The sequence below is a fragment of the Rhineura floridana genome, chromosome 8 (genome assembly GCF_030035675.1).
Source record: "Rhineura floridana isolate rRhiFlo1 chromosome 8, rRhiFlo1.hap2, whole genome shotgun sequence".
In the NCBI taxonomy this organism is placed as follows: domain Eukaryota; kingdom Metazoa; phylum Chordata; class Lepidosauria; order Squamata; family Rhineuridae; genus Rhineura; species Rhineura floridana.
In genome coordinates, this window is record NC_084487.1 from 72,576,660 (window position 1) to 72,595,607 (window position 18,948).

Genomic DNA, 18,948 nt, shown 5'->3' on the forward strand with positions numbered 1-18,948 from the left:
ATCAGCCAGGGATTTTTTTAAACTTTTAAACTGCAGAAGATGAAGGTCAGAGTATGGGGCAACGTCAGTATTAGGATTCCAGGTCCTCTGTGAACATGGCTGATTTTTAATGAATTTCATGAGAACTGTCAGAGAGAAAAGTCCAAAAGGGCTCTGAGGTTTTTTTCTCTCTTTTTACACTTTGAACTGTCTATTCTCTCTGACTGCTTTGTGTATCACCATGAAAATTGAGAGGGTTGTTAAGCAAGCGTTTCTGAGTTCAGGACTATAAGTTTTGTAAGGTTTTGTTTTGGAATGAGCTGATGGGAAGCCTGCGAATGGCATGGGGGGTATTTTCAATTTAACATTGCGGGATATGAAAAATCCTGCTGGCTATAGTATACAGCCACTCTTGTGGCTGTATAATTTTCAGCCAGCAGATCATTTTGATATACACCTGGATTTAAAACACCAGTTCTAAAATGACACTGTTGTGAACAAATCAGGTCAGCACACCATGATTATTATTATTTTGTTCTTGATTCAAAAAGGAAATCTACACTCAAAAAGAACACACACTAATAAAAACCAACAACTTTTTAATATTTCAGAAATACAGTCTATGAGAGAAGAAATAACAAATATTCAATATACTAAATAATAATGGTAAGAAAGACCATTTTGCTAAGATGAAGTCAACCACACTTTGGGGGGTTTCGGGGGAGGGGAACTGTCCTTCAGTCCATCCAAAGGCCTGGAGCGAAGAGCCATCATTCAGATTTCATAAAATGCAGTACAGCCAGTTTGGTGCAGCTTAGGATCATTATCATTATTATTATTTTGGAATAGACAGATTTTGCTTTCACAGTGGCAGAAGCAGCAAGTTAACAATTCACAGCGTGGTCACCTAAGATTAATCTTCAGGCATCAGCAAAACCAACAGCTGGCAATACACTGGGAACGGGCATTGCTAGGAAGCACCATAGGAGTGCCTTTCGATTGCACTTGGCACTTCTGACTGTCCTCCTTATACAATTCCTCAGCTTTCCTTCAAGGAAATTCCTCCACTTAGGAATGCTTCCTCTTCTTGATTGCTTCTGCTCTGACAGCTAAACTCTTTGCGCATATGGTGAGGACCACAATGAGGGCCCCTACCAGGAAGGTAACCACCGGCCAAAGGAAGCAGTGCAAAAGAACCGACTCATCGTGCGTGCGTCGTAAGAGTACGTCGTCTGGTCTGCAGAAGGAAAGGAAAGAAAATTACAGAGGAAAAAAAAGGGGGAAAGAGGAGTAGAAAAAGCAAGGAATCTGTTCATAGGAGGAGGCAACTGACACGAAAACTGTAAATGGCATATTGGGTTGGATCCAGATCAGCTGTTCTGCAAGTGGAAGGGCTCCTTCTTTTTGTGGAGGCAATCTTTGATTATTCCCCCTTCCCCCTGCAGCCCCCCAAGGCCACCACCCACCATCCAGAGAGTTCCCCAGTCCTCCACAGCAGATTTTCAGGGAGCATAGGGGACTGCTGGGGAAATTAGCAAAAATCCCCTCCCGTGCTTCAGCCTGTGGGAACATCCAGTTAGTCTCATTCCGCTTTGAGAAACTCTGAATCCAGCCCAGTGTCTGCAACGCTGTAAGAAACAATCAAGTGGCTTTCGTTCTACCATTTTGATTTGACTGTACAAGAAACCAAGATTCATTGCACATGATTTTGGTGAAAAATCTTGGAATGTAAACCCTCATGCAAATGTCAGTGTCCAGATGTTTAATAAATCTAGCCCAATCTACTAAACCAACCACAGATAAAAGCAAACAGTCCTATGGCTGCAAACAGATAAAAACAAGTGCTATGGTTGGAACTTCAGCAATTTGGCCTATCTCCCCTGCTTTAGTCAACTGACACTCGCTGTGCATACTTCAAGGTCAACACAGAGCTCCTTCACCTATGCCGCTGCTGTTTCATTCACTTTAATGGAGGTGGCTGTTTAATGCATGCAATGGATATGCACATAGTGTTACACCCTCTATTGAAAGCATGTCCTTCTAAGCAGAGGAGCTCCATGTGAGAAATGGAGCACCCACAGCAAATAACTGGATTATCCTTGTGCACTTTATCAATCATTGTGCACAGTTTCCATCCCTGGTACAGGCTGTTGTTGCTGTAATCCTATCAAAGAAAGATATATAGATTCTGCTAGAAGAAAGGTTCTGTGTGAGCTGGGGACTAATATACCACAGAAAGGAGTACAAACCTGAAATGTGTAGTGCAATCCTATGCATGTCAATGCAAAAGTAAGTTTCAGTGAGTTCAGTGGGACTTACTCTCAGGTAAGTATGTGTAGGATTGCATTCTCAGTCACCACATTCCCCATTTTGCATAAATTCCATCTGGTTTGTTAGCTTTTGAGTGGCTATGAGTGAATCACAGATACTTTAGGAAAACAATCTGGAGCGCTATCATTATAGAAACAATGTTTTGAATTTGATAAAGTGCCCAAGTTTGTTTCTAGATCAGAGAAAGGTTTGGCGAAGATCTTCCCCTAATCTTAATTTGGTTTCTTCCTTCAGAATTTCTGATTATGGAAAAGTCAACGTTTTATTTTGTTTCTAGATTTGTAAATATGAACTTTGTTAATAAATCCAGTTCAAGTCAAAGAATAAAAATAAAACAAATGGACTGCATTCAGGTCGATCCCAACTTATGGCGACCTTATGAATAGGGATTTCATGGTAAGCAGTATTCAGAGGGGGTTTACCATTGCCTCCCTCTGAGGCTAGTCCTCCCCAGCTGGCTAGGGCCTGCTCAGCTTGCCACAGCTGCACAAGCCAGCCCCTTCCTTGTCCACAACTGCCAGCTGGGGGGCAACTGGGCTCCTTGGGACTATGCAGCTTGCCCACGGCTGCACAGGTGGCAGGGCACGTAACCCCTGAGCCACTCACTATGGGGGTGGTCTTTAGCTGGCCCTTGACACCCAGGAGACACGAGCGGGGATTTGAACTCACAGACTCTGGACTCCCAGCCAGGCTCTCATCTGAAAGCTATTAAGCAATGATCTCTTTGAAAAATGGAAATAGAAGCAATTCTACAAATTGCTACCATGCTGCATGGCAAACCTTAACTGGAAATAGAAATTCTATGAAAATTAAGGAGTTTCCCATATTTGAAAATGACTTAAAGACAATAACTTCAGACTGCATAACATTCTCAATAAGTGCATAGATTTTTGGAATATTCAAAAATATTTTAACTATTTAAAAATATTCTAAAATCTCTTTAAATGAAAATAATTCATTTAATAATTAGCTGTGCAAATGTTAGAGATTGTATACATGGACAACAATTTGTTTGTCCCATTTGAGAGCCAGTTTGGTGTAGTGGTTACAGTGCTGGACTAGCACCTGGGAGACCAGGGTTCGAATCCCCACTCAGTCATGAAACTTGCTGGGACATCTTGGGCCAGTCATTGCCTCTCAACTTGACCTACCTCACGGGGCTGTTGTAAGGATAAAAATGGGGAGGGGAGAACCATGTACGCCACCTTGAGCTCCTTGGAGAAAAGGTGGAATATAAATGCAATAAATAAAATTACTACCTAAAATCTTGAATTATGAAATTTGAATGTATCCAATCTCAAACGGGGGGGGGGGCTGAAAAAAGACTAGTAATCAGCTTGCTGAGAGAACCAAGGAAGCCGGCAACTCAGACCTATGCCACAGTGAGGCCATCTCCTCCCATCCTGCTGATAGTGACAGTGAATGGGTTTTCCTAGGATAGGACACCTCACTGATTGTTTTGTAGGCCTAGTTTGTTGAAAGTGCTTTGGAAAAGCAAAGTATAAAGTAAATAATATAAAAACAGAATCTCAATTATTTTCTTGTGGACACTTTGGGCACTTCCAGGCAGACGGTGTTGCAAGCATCTAGCACACTGAGTCCATCAACCCTACGGGGACTGTGGCAACTCCATGTTGCTCCTAAGGAACAAGGTGTGTGCATTGTCCATTTCCCATATACATAATGAAGCTGGTGAACTGGGACCCCCATGGAGTAATAATTAGACCACATCACCGATTGTATTATATGGCATATAATCAGAACTTGGAAAAGTTACTTTTTTGAACTACAACTCCCATCAGCTGGCTGGGGCTGATGGGAGTTGTAGTTCAAAAAAGTAACTTTTCCAAGCTCTGCATATAAAACATTTACAAACATGGATGATCTCAATACCACAGGCTAACTTTCTTAGGGTTGAGAGTGGTCTGATGTGTACATGGAGTGTCCTCACCTGTAAAGACTTACCCAGTAACTTCACTGAAAGCAACAGTTCCTTGAGCATGTGGAACATTAAGGCAATGGAGCTGTTCCATCTTGGAAGTGAATGGGGGAACTCCTCTGAGAAGAGCTTCATGGCATCTAGGAGCTAATGGCTTTCTGGACGAGTCTCTGTAGTCAGCTTATAGATCTCTGCTGATTGCTGCTCACTGGCCTTCTTTCAGCCTATCCCTCCCATAAGGAACATAGTAGGCTGCCTTATACTGAGTAAACCCATTGGTCCATCTAGCTCAGTATTGTCTACACTGACTTGCAGCAGCTCTCCAGGGTGTGAGGCAGGAGTCTCTCCCAGCCCTACCTGGAGATGCCAGGGATTGAACCTGTGACTTGCTGCATGTGAAGCAGATGCTCTGCCGCTGAACTACAGCCCTTATTATATATGCTGTCCTCAGTGCCTGCCCACTTCCTGAATTCTGCTATAAAAATGAAACATCTTCGAGGAGAGATTGCTTTGCTCAGTGTGATCTTTTCCAGCATGGGGTCCCGGTCTCAATTTGGATTTTGCTGTGACTCCAAAGTGTAGAGATACAACTAAGAGGACAAAGCAAAGGCTGGCACATGCTCTAAAGCAGAGCAGTCTTATAACAGCAGTTCCCTTCCCCACCCCACAAGTAATTATTCGAAGAGGGATAAGCCCCAGGTGCAACCTAATGATCCATAGATAGTCATCAGCTATAACACGCTTTCATCTCCTAAACTCTAAACAAACATTTGTGCATAGCGCTTCCTCCTGGCATAGGATAAAGGGTACAGCTGCCAACTTACAATGGAACATACACAATAAACCTGTCTGAGCACAATGGTTGAGGATCTATGCGCAACCCCAAAAGTGCCATGCTTATCACCTGTGCTATTAAAACAGGCAAAGTCAACACTTGTCAAATGACTTCCCTTAAGCAACCAGAATCTCACTCTTCGCCCAGGATGCTTGGTAGGGAGCAAGATGAGAGCACACTGACTCCCAACCAATACGATTAACTCAGCAAGGTTGCACGTGGGGCTGTTTTGTTTGAAAAAAAGGAAAGTAAGGGGGAACATGATAGTGGTGCACAAAATTATGCATGGCACAGAAAAAGACTTTCCCCCTTCTCTCATAATACTAGAACCTGGCATTATTCAACGAAGGTGAATGTTGGAAGATCCAGGGCAAAGGATATACATCTTCACACAGTGCATTGTTGAGCTAGGAAATTCACTACAAGGTGTACCAATGGCCACCAATTTGGATGGCTTTAAAAAGGGAATGGACAAATTCATGGACGATAAGGCTATCAATGGCTACTGGTCATGATGGCCATGCTTGTACTACCTCCAGCATCAGAAGCTGTATACCTTTAATACCACTTGCTGAAAAACAATCGTGGGAGCAGGTTCTTTCCTTCAGGCCTGGCATGTGGGCTTCCCTGAGGCCAATGCTGGACTAGGGAGGTCCTGAGTTTGATCTAGCATGGCTCTTCTTACAATCCTAGCAATAAGGCTTTATTCTAGTAGGCCAGGACCACCCCTCCTTCCCAGCCACACCCCTTTCCCCAGACCAGGTCCTCCCTTAGCATGTGTGGGGCCCGGGGCAAAAGCATAGTTGGGGGCCCCCCACATTGCTCCAGGTCACTGTCTTGATCTTGGCCGAGTCACCGTAGGTGCGCGGGCACCAGTCCCGGAACTGCTGGCCCAGCTTGCTGTCCCCGGAGCAGCTACCACTCGCTGACCGCAGCAGGAGCGGTGGTGGCGGCTTCGGCGGCTTCGGCATGGCGGGCGGGTGGGCAGGCGAGTGAGCCCCTGTCCCGGGCGAAGAGAAAGAGAGCAAGCGAAAGCTGCGCCCTGCCTGGTGTGGCGAAGGCGAGCAGGCAGGGAGGGAGGAGCTGACTGGTGAGCAGATCACCAAGCACGGGGGCCCCCAAAGCGTGGGGCCCGGGGCAACTGCCCTGCTTCCCGGTGCCTAGGGGCAGCTCTGCCCCAGACCATACCTCTCCCTGGTGGCCCAGCTTCACACTCTCCTTGAGGGCTTTTTCCTAGCTGGAAAGCATTCTTTAATAATGCCTCTGGCTTGCCTGGAGGGAGGATAGAGAGGGGTGTGGGAGTCTGTGTAGAAACTGGCCTCCTGTACAAAGGTGACATTTGCATTCATTGCTCTGTCCACTTTTGTCTCTGGCCCCAGCCACTACTGTCATGTGGCCCTTGGAAAGTTGCCCAGAAGAGAATGTGGCCCTTGGGCTGAAAAAGGTTACCCAGTCCTGATCTAAATAGAAAACACAATAAATCCCTTCAGTCTCTGTGGTAATGTTGCCACACACCCCTGCTGAACAGCATGCCGAGAAAATGCCTAGCTTCCCCCACCTACATACTGAACCTTTCAAAACCCATTTCTGTCTCTAGCAGGGAAAGCTATTGGTTGCACTGAACAGTTTTGCAGTAAAGGGAAACATGGTTAAAGGCAAAATGCTAAAATGCCAAGCTTGTATTTGCCAATAAAATTTAGTTTGTTAATATAAAATACAAGCATTTCAAGAGAAAACAAACCTGAAGCGCAATTACAGCTTTGCTGCTGGTGAAAGTAATTAAGGCTGGTGCAGTGAGTCAGCACAACCTAACAGGTGTTTGCTCTTGGCTTTATCTTTTGGCATTGTATTCCTTTCTGCTGTTGATCTTTGGAGATGGGCATCATCTGAAGAGGACATGTTTTTTCTTCTTCTTCGGGGAATGGCCAAAGAAACACTGTTTTGTACTGTATATTGAAATTGACTACAGAATGAAACTGAATCCAGACAAATTACAAAGGCAGAAAATATTATATTCAGCAGTTCTTGTGACCTAGGAATAATAGTAAACCTGGTCATCAGAGGGGTTTAGGCTTCTCAGGTCATTCAGGTTTGCAGGCTTATGGTTCTCCTGAGCCTAAAAGTCCTAATTGTAGTTATTGGACAGAAGCACCTTTCACCATCTTATTTTATTTATTTATTTATTTATTTATTTCACTTGTATACCGCCCCATAGCCAAAGCTCTCTGGGCGGTTTACAGCAATCAAAAACATTAAAACATATATACAATTTAAAACACATTTTAAAAACAATCTTCTGGTAAACTGACTCCCGATCTTTTAAATTAGTGGTCGTCAGTCTTTTTGGATGAGAGGGCACCTTTCACATTTTGAAAGAATACTGGGGATGCAGTCACAAAATGGCTGCCATGGAGGCATGGCACAACCCTAGATGGCTCCCATGGAGTGTGTGGCATAACACAAAATTAGAAAGCAGTCATGGTGAACCTTTTTCCATAATTGTATTTCCACACTGGGGGCTTGACCTGTTGAATTTCTGCCTGCCACAAGCTGTTACAGCGCAAGAATCCTGTTCTTTTCCAATGCCAATCCTAAACCAAGGCCTAGGATGCCATCTTGTGCCCACTTACCTGGTACTAAGCCCCATTAAAAACAAAGAGTAGATCTGATTAGATATGTATACCACTGTTCTAAGTTAACTATACAGTGAATTCTTAATGTGTCCCTGGTCTTTAGCTCCTGCAAAGCAGGAGATATGCCTAAACCTCTTTGCAAAGTTTACATATTTGCCTTTTGCAAGGAGGGAAATTGTTTAACATTCACACACTCTTATTGTGTAAGTAGTATTTGCAGAAAAATAGGTTCTAGGCACTACCTCAGGTGAACCCAGCCCAGGGAAGATGCACCCTGGTTCTAGAGAAAAAAGGGCAAACAATGGGGATTTCAAGGACTAGGGGGAAAACAGCAGAAGCAGAAAAGTGCCCTAGAATGGAAGGCAAAAGAGCAGCTCTTTAGGACCCCAGGTCCTATTATATTCCTATAGCCTGGTGTCCAAATAACACACTTATCAGTCATAGCTCTGACTTCACTCATTGGCTAAAAACACTGACAGGAGGAAGCAGCAGGCTGGCTTACTTCACATAACTTGCTTAGAAGGGTACTTGCACATTTTGCTCCATAACTTTCTTTCTAGAAGGATTAGAGACTTTAAAAAATGAAAAAGATTCATGGCCACCTGCTGGGGGTGCCACTATTCCCTGAGTAGTTTATCCGTCAGTCAGTTTAACATCTGTCCCTATTCCCAGAGTCCTCTGGGATCTCCTGCAAACTCTCAGCACCCTTTACAAACTACACTCCCCAGGATTCTTTGGGGGAAGCCATGACTGTTTAAAGTAATACTTTACTAAAATAATAGTACAATAAATGTATGGTGTGAATTTGGTCCATGTTAGGAGCTGTTGTGGCTCAAATTGGAAATCTTTGGGACTGTGTGTTGTTGCCTCATGCTGTAGCATCTGCTAGGCAGCCAAGTATCCTTAGGTCCTGGACTGAAATTGTCCACCCACACTATTTGTTGGATCTTGCTGGGCAGGAAGGACTGTAAAACGGTTTCCTGTAACGATTTATCATCATCCTCTCTGCCAGATGCCATGCATTCACTACTCTGGGCCCAATTCTGTGGACCTCCCTCCTAGCTGAGATTAGACTGGCCTCCTCCCTGTTGAACTTCAGATGCTTGACAAAAGACATTTTCCAGTAAGCATTTGAAGGAAGTTTTCTACTTTTATAATTAAGTTTAATTGATTTTTATCTATTGTATGCTTTTAAAAATATTTTTTCATAAAATTATAAACACCGCTTAGAAACTTCAGGAATTAAGTGATATATAAACACATTTAATAATAATAATAATAATAATAATAATAATAATAATAATAATAATAATACTTTACTGGTAGCTGGCTTGTAGATTTTTAATTTAATGAATAGGGCCTTCACCCTATGGGCATGAGCCAATCTGATATACATAAAAAAGATTTCCAACTATTATTTATTTAGTTTTTAGTGATCTGTAAGACTTTGGCCCTATTCAGATGTTAAGTTTACTCATGCGTAAGGAAACACACAAAAGGGAGTGAGGGCACACTGCCAAGCCCCACCCCCCTTTAGCGCATCACTTTCACACTAATTTAGGCCTCTATGAATTTGAGAGGTCAGAAGAGGGGAGCCACCTGTATTTGTGCAGAACCCCAATAGCCCAGGATTCTAAATTGCCTGAGGAATTCCATGTGTAGAGGAGACTCCCAGCTTCAGATCCTCAGCCTCAAACCCATGGAGGGCTGTAAACTGGATGCCAATATGGTGTTCCTCTTCTTCCTGGTTGCTTACACACAAGTAAATTCTCCCAATTATGGTCTATGCAAAATAGTTGTATTTTAGCTTGAATCCTGAAATTTTGTTTCCAGTGAGGCCCCAGCACCAGAGTACTGTATGTATGAACTTCTGCATGTACCAAGATACTCACCTGAGGTGTTGATTAAAGTAGCACGTGAAAGGCTGAGAGCCAACTTCATCTTCCCAGTAAACCTGCCAGAGCTTTACACTTTCAGAGTTCTTCTGGTTTTCTCTTTTGCAGGGAGGGATATATGAACACTGTCAAAATAAATGTCATGAAAATGACATCATTTTCACATGCAACAAAATAAGACTTCACTTCTCTTTGGACCTCCCTCAATAATTTCCATAATTAAAATAAAAGCATATGTTTCAAAAATGGGCAGAGAGACAAGAGGGAGGTTTAATGGAACACTGCTACTGTTTCACAATTGTTGCTGAATGCTAAAATGGTCTTATTCGAAAGAGCTGGGTGGGGATCCACCACACACATGCACATCCCTAACCTCTAATTTTAGCCAGTTACATAAAATAAGTGTACACATAATAGAATAAATCTGCCAGTCTGCATGTTAACTCACAGAGGATTAGTTGTCCTTTCATTTTTAATCAAAATCTATGGCTTTGAAAGTGGAAATAAAAATACAGATATAATGGTGTACAAAAGCCACTTATGCAACGTTACAATTTGGTGAGCAATGCAGTGAAGTTAGCCACTGGCACACAACAGACATGATGGCTTTACTTGATTCAGGGACGAAGTAGCAACTACAAAAAGATTAAAGATCCCTCCTACCACCACCCCATTTATCTTGAGTACGCCTTTTAGTTCATTACTAGCCATAAACATTAAGGATAGCTTGGTTGGTACTCCCTCTTCCAGAGCACCAGAAGTAACAGATGAACAAATATAAGTGGCACAGCCTAGACAAAGTTGAATTCAGAGATCTTTGTTGGCCTTAGTAGGGTGAAATGCTTTATACCAGTAGTTCCTCAACTTTTGTACCCCATGGACCACCTGAAAAATGTGGAGGGTCTTGGTGGACCACTTAATGATTTTTCTGCCTATGCAGCAACTATAATATGCTGTGCTAGATTCTGTATGATTTTTGATTGTACTTTTATTGCTTCTTTTATTTCTGATATATTGCATTTTATTTTATTACAATTTGAATTCCATAGAATTCATATTATAATGCAATAAAATACAATGCAAGAAATACAAGAAGCAATAAACATACAATTAAAAATCAATATGAATATTTCATGCAATAGATGTGCCGTCTCCCATCTTCAACCACAAACACACCAAGGACCACTGGTGGGCCACAGACCACACTTGGGGGAACCTGCCTTATGCCATATCCATTAAGATGGTCTAGCATGGTCTATTTGACTGACAATGGCTCTCCAAGATCTCAGACAAAAGCCTTTCCCAGCCAGAAATCAGATATCCTTTTAACTGAAGATGGTGGCAGTTGAACCTGCAACACCAGCATGTAAAGCACATGCTCTGTCACTGAGCTTCTGGCCTCTTGTCTCCCACCCCAATCCCAGGCTCAAATAAGCAACCTGCAGCTTTTCAGAGAAAGCCAGATAGATGCTGAACTAGGCCCTTGGCAATGCAATCAGAGGCAAGAAAGGCATAAGGCTCAGCCATAATTGCACTTGTACTTTATGTGGATGCTTCCCAAGTCCTCTAAGCAGTCAGTCTCCAGCATGGATTAAAACTATAGATTGCTACTAAGGCAACCAGAGAAAGGTCACAATGGTATACTTTAATTAATTTCTCTTCAAAACAAGATCTGCAAAGCAGATGGGCTGAGGCTGTTTGAATTCTATGGATTATTTTTTTTACGGTCATATCTTTTTATTTATTCTGCCTTACCTGGCCTAATCTTTTAAGAACCAAAGCAAGCTGAGGGCTGCATCAGTGTATCCCAATATCCTCCAAGATACAACTTGTATGGATTCAGCAGTCAGAAATGTGGGAGAGAGTTTTGCACCTTCAGGTTGGTGGCACTTGCTAGTGTAGGGATATACTTATTGAGTATTATGAATCTAAATCAGACTGTGATACTATAGAAACTGGAAAATATTTTTACAACTCCAAAAAGTGTTTTGGGAAGATTTCAAATGCCAGCTAATTTGGGTTTTTTTTGTGTAGGAAGTTTTAATTAGATGAAAGTACATATTTCCCCCCTGCATTATTGGTTTAGCAGATGCCAGATAACCCTACTGAACAGTAAAATTGGAGGGGAGGGGGAGTTTTAGTAAACTTTTAATATGACAAAAGAATACCCCAACCATTGATTAATTTTTTATTTGAACAATTAAAACACTGCTAGCTGCCCAACACAGAAGAGATCATCAATGACACGTCTAGGGAGACATGATGCTGAATCACAGGTGCATGTTCATCGCTTGATGTGCATGTGCAAATGAGCTCTCACAAATTTAACATCACAAATTGAGCTTTCGTATCACCCAATCTCAGTGTCACCTCAAACAAAATTCTTTTCAATGGAGTCAGCTCAGACAGTCAAACAGTCCTCAAGTGTTAAAGAATCAAATGAAGTGGTGAATAATCAAATAATGTACATACATGTGTAATACAACCCATCTGGCTTAAAAAAAAAAATAGTAGCACAATCCAGCAAAGTACCTCTGATGTACAACCCCCATTTGTTTTAATGGGAGACACCTATTCAACCTGCTCTGAAAGTGGCATAGAATATACAGCAGTACCACTTGTAGCATCACAGTATTGCAAAAAAGTGTGAACTTTATCCTGATTATTCACATTTGTAAGCCATGATGATTTTTCTTTTTAGAGGTAGATAATTTAATACATCTCTAAAGTACAGAGATGTAAAGTGACAGTTTTTACAATGGAAGGAAGCAGGCAGTGGTCCCCAAGGATCCATATTATTACAAGTGGTACTATTTAACTTGGTCATACATTATGTGGGATCTGGAGTGAGTGTGACTTCTCTTTTTATTCCACAATTGCTAAGTTTACTCAGAAGTCATTAGCGAGGGACTTGGCAAGGGACTTTGAGAAAAGCTTTTTGGAAATCCAAGGATATAATCTTTACCAAATCATCTCAACAGACATACAAGAGGTGTATAGGCTGAACTGACCAGTTTTTGGATCATGTTTCCAAGTAGTATTAAATCTCTATTTAGTTGCAAATCAGCATGGTTTGATTATAACAACCAATTGATATACTTGTTCAGGAAATGCTTGATTTACATCAATTCACCCTGACAAGTATCATGCTTTTAATGTTTTACACAAAAGAACTCACTATTCCTAGCAGAGCTATCACAGCAGACAGCTGTTTTAAAGTCTCTGATGATTTATCACTCCATATATGTTACTGCCAAGTTCTGAAGAGAGCGATTATGCAAAATAAGAGCACTTTAGGATGTTTGGGATACAAATGTTTTAGGTTTAATAAAGTAATCAAAATTTATTTCCTCTATTCAGTTCTTCCAGTTTATTTTTTAAATAAAATTTGATTATAATTTTCACAGTACATAATGGAATCTCCAGGGCCCAACTAACTGCATCCTACAGTAATGATGGAACTGGCTGAAGAACTCTCAGAACCACTGTCTATTATCTTTACGAAATCATGGAGGATGGGTGAAGTGCTGGATGACTAGAGGAGGGCTACTATTGTCCTTATCTTCAAAAAGGGCAAAAAGGAGGAACCTGAGAACTATTAACTGGTCAGTCTGACATCAATCCCTGGGAAAATCCTGGAGCAGATTATAAAGCAGTCAGTCTGTAAACACCTTGAAAATAAGCAATGATTACTAGAAACCAACATGGATTTTTCAAGAACAAAGGCTTCATGACAAATGTTATCTCATTCTTTGGTCAGGTAACCTCCCTCGTACATTGTGGGAATGCTGTGGACATAATATATTTTGACTTCAGCAAAGTTCTTGACAAAATGCCCCATGCTATTCTGATTGACCAGCTTGCTAAATGAGGGCTGGATGGAACAACTACCAGGTGGATCCACAGTTGGCTATAGAACCATACTCAAAGAGTGCTTATCAATGGCTCCTTCCCAAACTAGAGGGAGGTAACAAACTGGAGGGAGGTAACAAACAGAGAAACACGTTACCAAATTCTTCCAAGCTACACAGGAAATGGATTGGACTGTGAAAGACCAACCCAAATTGTCTTTGCATTTTGACAAATTTGTAGGGCAGTATAATATCTCAGAGAGGAGGTCAGGTCTCCTGCTCCCCTGGTGCATTCACTATAGCTGCCCAATTTCCCTGCTTTCTAAAGTTTGATAGAAATATCTGTGGGCTATAGGTATGTTCTTAAACTGCAAGGTTTTTGCCTATTAGTGAATTTCTCTGCTTTTAAATCTAGGAGGTAAGAAATGGGATCCTGTGCAAGTTTGCTGAGAATGGATTGATCATTTGCATGCTTATTGTGTTCAGTAAAATTTACGCCTCTGCAATCATGCTAAGGATAGGTGAAACTGACCACAGGGGATTGGGAGGGGAGGAGGAGGAGGGAGGGGAGGAAAGGCAGAGGGGAGGAGGGGGATGGGAGCAGAAAGGAGGGGGAGGGGAGGAGAAGGACAGGTTTGATCATTTGCATGTTTATTGAGTTCAGTGGGATTTACTCCTCTGCAATCACGCTTAAGGGGGAGGGGGAGGGAGGGCTGGAGTGGGCAGGGGAGGAGGAAAAAGGAAGCGGGGAGGGGAGGAGGAAGGGAGAGGAGAGGGGAAGGAGGGGAAAGGCCAGTCATTATTTGCATGCTTATTGAGTTCAATGAGATTTACTCCTATGCAATCATGGTTAGCATAGGTAAAATTGACCATGGGGATGGAGAAGGGGAGGGGGAAGGGGAAGGAGGGGATTGGAAGGGGAGGGGAGGGGGAGGGAGGAGCAAAGGAAGAGGGAGGGAAGGGGCAAAGGAAGGAACAGAGGAGGGCAGGTTTGATCATTTGCATGCTTATTGAGTTCAATGCTTTTACTCCCATGCAATCATGCTTAAGACAGGTAAAACTGACCATGGGGAGGGGAAGGGGCAGGGAAGGGGCAAGAGGGACAGGATAGGAGGGAGGAGAAGGGAGGGTGGGTTTGATCAGTTGCATACTTTTTGGGTTCAATGGGATTTATTTCTGTGCAATCATGTTTAAAAATGGAAATGGACTGCCTTCGAGTTGATCCCAACTTATGGCAACCCTATGAACAGGGTTTTCATGGTAAATAGTATTCAGAGGCGGTTTTACCATTGTCTTTCTCTGAGGCTGAAAGGCAGTGACTGGCCCAAGGTCACCCAGTCAGCTTCATGGCTGTGTGGGGATTTGAACCCTGGTCTCCCAGGTTGTAGTCCAACACTGACCTGGGGGAGGGGCAGGGACGGTACAAGGAGGGGGAGGGGCAGAGATTGGTGGGTGGGCACTGGGCAGAGGGGAAGCCCCTTTCCTTTCCAAAAGAAAAACATTGTGAACAATATCATTGCATTTCAGGGTTTCCCCCACCTTTTTATTCTACAGCAGACACATGTAGTCTCCCACCCAAATTTAAACTAAATCTGTCCCTGGCCACATCCAGATCAGACCTTTATTTCACTTTAGGCACTCATGGCTTCTCCAAAAGAATCCTGGGAAGTGTAGTTAGTGAAGGGTGCTGAGAGTTGCTTGGAGACGCCCTGTTCCCCTCACAGAGCTTCAATCAGAGTGGCTGACTGTTAAACTAGTCTGGCCACTGGAGCTCTGTCAGTGGAATAGGAGTCTCCTCTCAGCATCCTTCACAACTACACTTCCCAGGATTCTTTGGGGGAAGCCATGACTGTCTCACATGAAATCAAAGTCTGGTGTGGGTGTGGCCCCCTGATTAGCCAAGTCCAGTCACTGGGAGTCTGGCTTTTAGAACACTGACAGTTGGTTCTTACTGAGCATGCCCAACATTATCATTCAGTTCAATGCAAAATGTATTAAATTAATTAAAAATCGGCCAGGCATTTTTTTTTTTACTATTAAACTGCAGAAGATGAAGATCACAGTATGGGGCAAGGTCAGTAACAGGATTCCAAGTCCTCTGTGAACATGACTGATTTTTAATGAATTTCAACAGATTATGAGGACTCCGACAGAAAAAAGCCCAAAAGGGCTCTGGGTTTTTCCTCTCTTTTTAGACTTTGAACTCTCTATTCTCTCTGACTGTTTTGTGTATTGCCATGAAAATTGAGAAGGTTGTTAAGCAAGTGTTTCTCAGTTCAGGACTATAAGTTTTGTAAAGTTTTGTTTTGAAATGAGCTTATGGGAAATATCAGAATGGCATGGGGGTCATTTTCAATTTAACATTGTGGAATGTGAAAAATCCACGCTGGCTATAGTATACAGCCACTCTCATGGCTGTATAGTATTTCAAGTTCACCCATATGACGTGCTCACCCTTGGGTTATGCACAACCACTCCTCATGTAGAAACACTAAAAGATTATAGCACAATCTGTTTCTATAATTGCTCCCCTCCTGAGCCCTTTTGACACTATCTTGTACATTTCAGGGTCAATTCACACCACTACTGAGCCACTATATCTTGGCCTCAACCACAGTTGGCTCATGTTAAATGGTAATAACAGGTCCCAATTGGGACTGGTGCCCTTTATATTTCTTTTTACTGATTTAAGAACAATGTTCTTAATAGGAAAGTGAGTTTCTCAGCCTTAAGACCTCCTGTCTCGTTAGCACAGGGATATGTACTTATTAATATTTATTATGTATTTATTAGATTTAGCTCTTCCTCCCAGTAGGAGCCCAGGGAAGCAAATAAAAATACTAAAAACACTTTAAAACTTCATAAAAACAGACTTTAAAATATATTAAAACAAAACATCATTAAAACATTTAATAAAAAAAAAAGCTTTAAAAACATATTTAAAACAAAAAGGTTTAAAAAACTATTAACAAGCAATTCCAGCACAGACACAGACTGGGATAAGGTCTCTACTTAAAAGGCTTGTTGAAACAGGAAGGTCTTCAGTAACTGCCGAAAAGATAACAGAGATGGTGTCTAATGTTTAAGAGGAGGAAATTCCAAAGCATAGATGCCACTACACTAAAGGTCCGTTTCCTATGTTGTATGGAACAGACGTTCTGATAACATGGTATCTGCAGGAGGCCCTCACCTACAGAGCACAGTGATCAACTTTGTATATTAGGGATAATAGAATTTGGAGCCTTTGCATTTTGTCCTTTCTGATGTGCAACATCAAAGCATGATTGCTAAGGAGAGGAACAGCATCATTATGTTATCTCCAGGCACTTAAACATCTGCAACATTTAAGAATGAATCTCTTCTCTAGGTCATCAAACGGACAACAATCCACTAGAAGGATTTTAGGATCATTTAAAAATCATTTTAAAAAGAGAAAAAATGTTCTACGTGGCTAGGATTTAAACCCCTAATAGGCCACAATGTTTTGATAAGCTAGAAAAGCTGGAACAGCCAGGGCCAGATTAAGCTGAGGAGGGCCCCTAGGCTGATTGGTGTTTGGGGGGCCCTTCTCCTCTTAGGCAGATCCATGGAAACAGTAGCAGGAGGGATCGCAGGACAGGAGCTTCTGAGCTACTCGCCGTCCCGTCCCATCCCCTCCCCCTGCTTCACCTACCTTTCTACTTTTTTTGCAGCTGTGCGCACTGCACATGCAGGTTTGCCATCAACCAATATGGTGGCAGAGGCTTCAGCCCCTTAGGGAAACCTCGGCAGCCATCTTGATTGATGGCAAACCGCAAAAAACAGCAGAGAAAAAGGTAAGTGAAGCGGGGGGATGGCGGCCGGTTCAGAAGCTCTTGCACAGGCCCCCAAGAGCTCCGGGCCCCTAGCCTTCAGCCTACTAAGCATAATGGACAATCCGGCCTTGGGAACAGCCCTAGGTGTAGACGTTACAGTGCAATTGAGGGACAGCTACGTTAAAAGTAATAACAGCAACCTAAGATGTCAGAAGAGGTCTGTGAGTTCAGTGTGTCTGAAGTGCTGTCTTAAGAACATAAGTAGAGCCTGCTGGAGCAGGCCAGTGGCCCATCTAGTCCAGCATTCTGTTCTCACAGTGGCCAGCCCGATGCCTATGGGAAGCCTACAACAGAACCTGAGTGCAACAGTGCTTTCTCCACTTGCAATTCTCAGCAACTGGTGTGCAGAGGCATAACACCTCCAAACATGGAAGCAGAGTCGAGTTAATGACAGTGTTTTGTGCTTTGAACTGATACCACTCTCTTTGGACGTGACTGTGATTTCCCTTTTCCCAGTCCCTCAACAGCCCTTTCCCCAGCCCATCAACGTGATAAAGACAGCTGAGGGAAAGAGCAGAATGAACCAAACATCCTACAATCTCTGCACTAATGCAAGAAAAACAGGAGGATGTCAGGAGATGTCACCATGTTGACGAAGGGCAACTCTGCCCAGTACATCACTGGTTAAAACACAGCACACAACGCACAAGAGAGACATTTCCTCTCTAGAGGTCGGACAATTTTAAGTAATTTTTTTACAGCTAAATACTGAAGTCCTGGACCTTCCGAATGCCTTACTCAGCCATTCCTGTCAAACTGTCATTGCTACTGAAAATACAATGGCCATAATTTTGTGTGTGTGTGTGTGTATGTGTGATATTTCTGCTGATACTGTCTTGGTTGCTTATAATTTAATGATTTATCAAAGTGAGTGGAAGTGATTTTGTTTTATTTGTCACCCACTGGTATTTGGTTGATCATTATCTTGTAATACGATATGTGAAATGGATTCCTGAATTTTCTTAATTGTTCATTTCTATGGGTTTAAAATTGCCTTGAGTACAATAACATAGAAAGGAATGAAAAATATATTGGGAAAACTGAAATAACTGGCAGAATAATATCCAGATGTGTCTAGGGACAAACAAGGCTGAAACAGGTCCATTAACCAGAATGACAAGGAGGTTGCTAACTTTCCCCTTTCCAGTGATCAGCTCCCTTTTCTATCCCTCAATAATACAAACTTTTATTATGGTCCTGCAATGACCCATTGCCCGCTTCTCTTACCCCAAACGTCCACTTGCCTCTCATAGCCAATAGAATATAGGCACATATACATAACTTCAATAAAGGTTTAGTCTTTGGTGTATATTTTTAAAGTTCTCCTCAGTGATTTCCTTCAGTCTGCTTAATGATTAAATAATAAAATGCAATACTTCTGTAACACTTCAGGAGTTTCATCACTCTGGAACAAACACTAACTAACCCTCACAAATACCTCAGTGGATTAATTAAGAGCTACTGTGGTCATAGAACAGATAGGAAGAGACTGAAATATAGCTTCTTAAGACACTGCACTAATAAAATAGCCATTCAGATCTGGAGAAGATATTCAAAGCCACACATTACCAACATTTGGCTATATATCTGAAAAACTCCCAACAGAGCACAACATAAATAAGAAACCTATC

General features: G+C 42.3%; 1 protein-coding gene across 1 annotated transcript in view; it reads right to left on the minus strand.

The window, feature by feature from the left end:
* Positions 1 to 608: 608 nt before the first annotated feature.
* The window catches only part of KCNMB4 (potassium calcium-activated channel subfamily M regulatory beta subunit 4), a 33,223-nt gene continuing 14,883 nt past the window's right edge, over positions 609 to 18,948 (minus strand). Inside the window, exons 2-3 of the mRNA XM_061637818.1 lie at positions 9,610 to 9,737; positions 609 to 1,216 (exon numbers count right to left, since the gene is read on the minus strand). Coding sequence (XP_061493802.1) covers positions 1,048 to 1,216; positions 9,610 to 9,737 — 297 coding nt within the window. The 3' untranslated portion in view covers positions 609 to 1,047. The remainder of the gene's footprint in view (positions 1,217 to 9,609; positions 9,738 to 18,948) is intronic.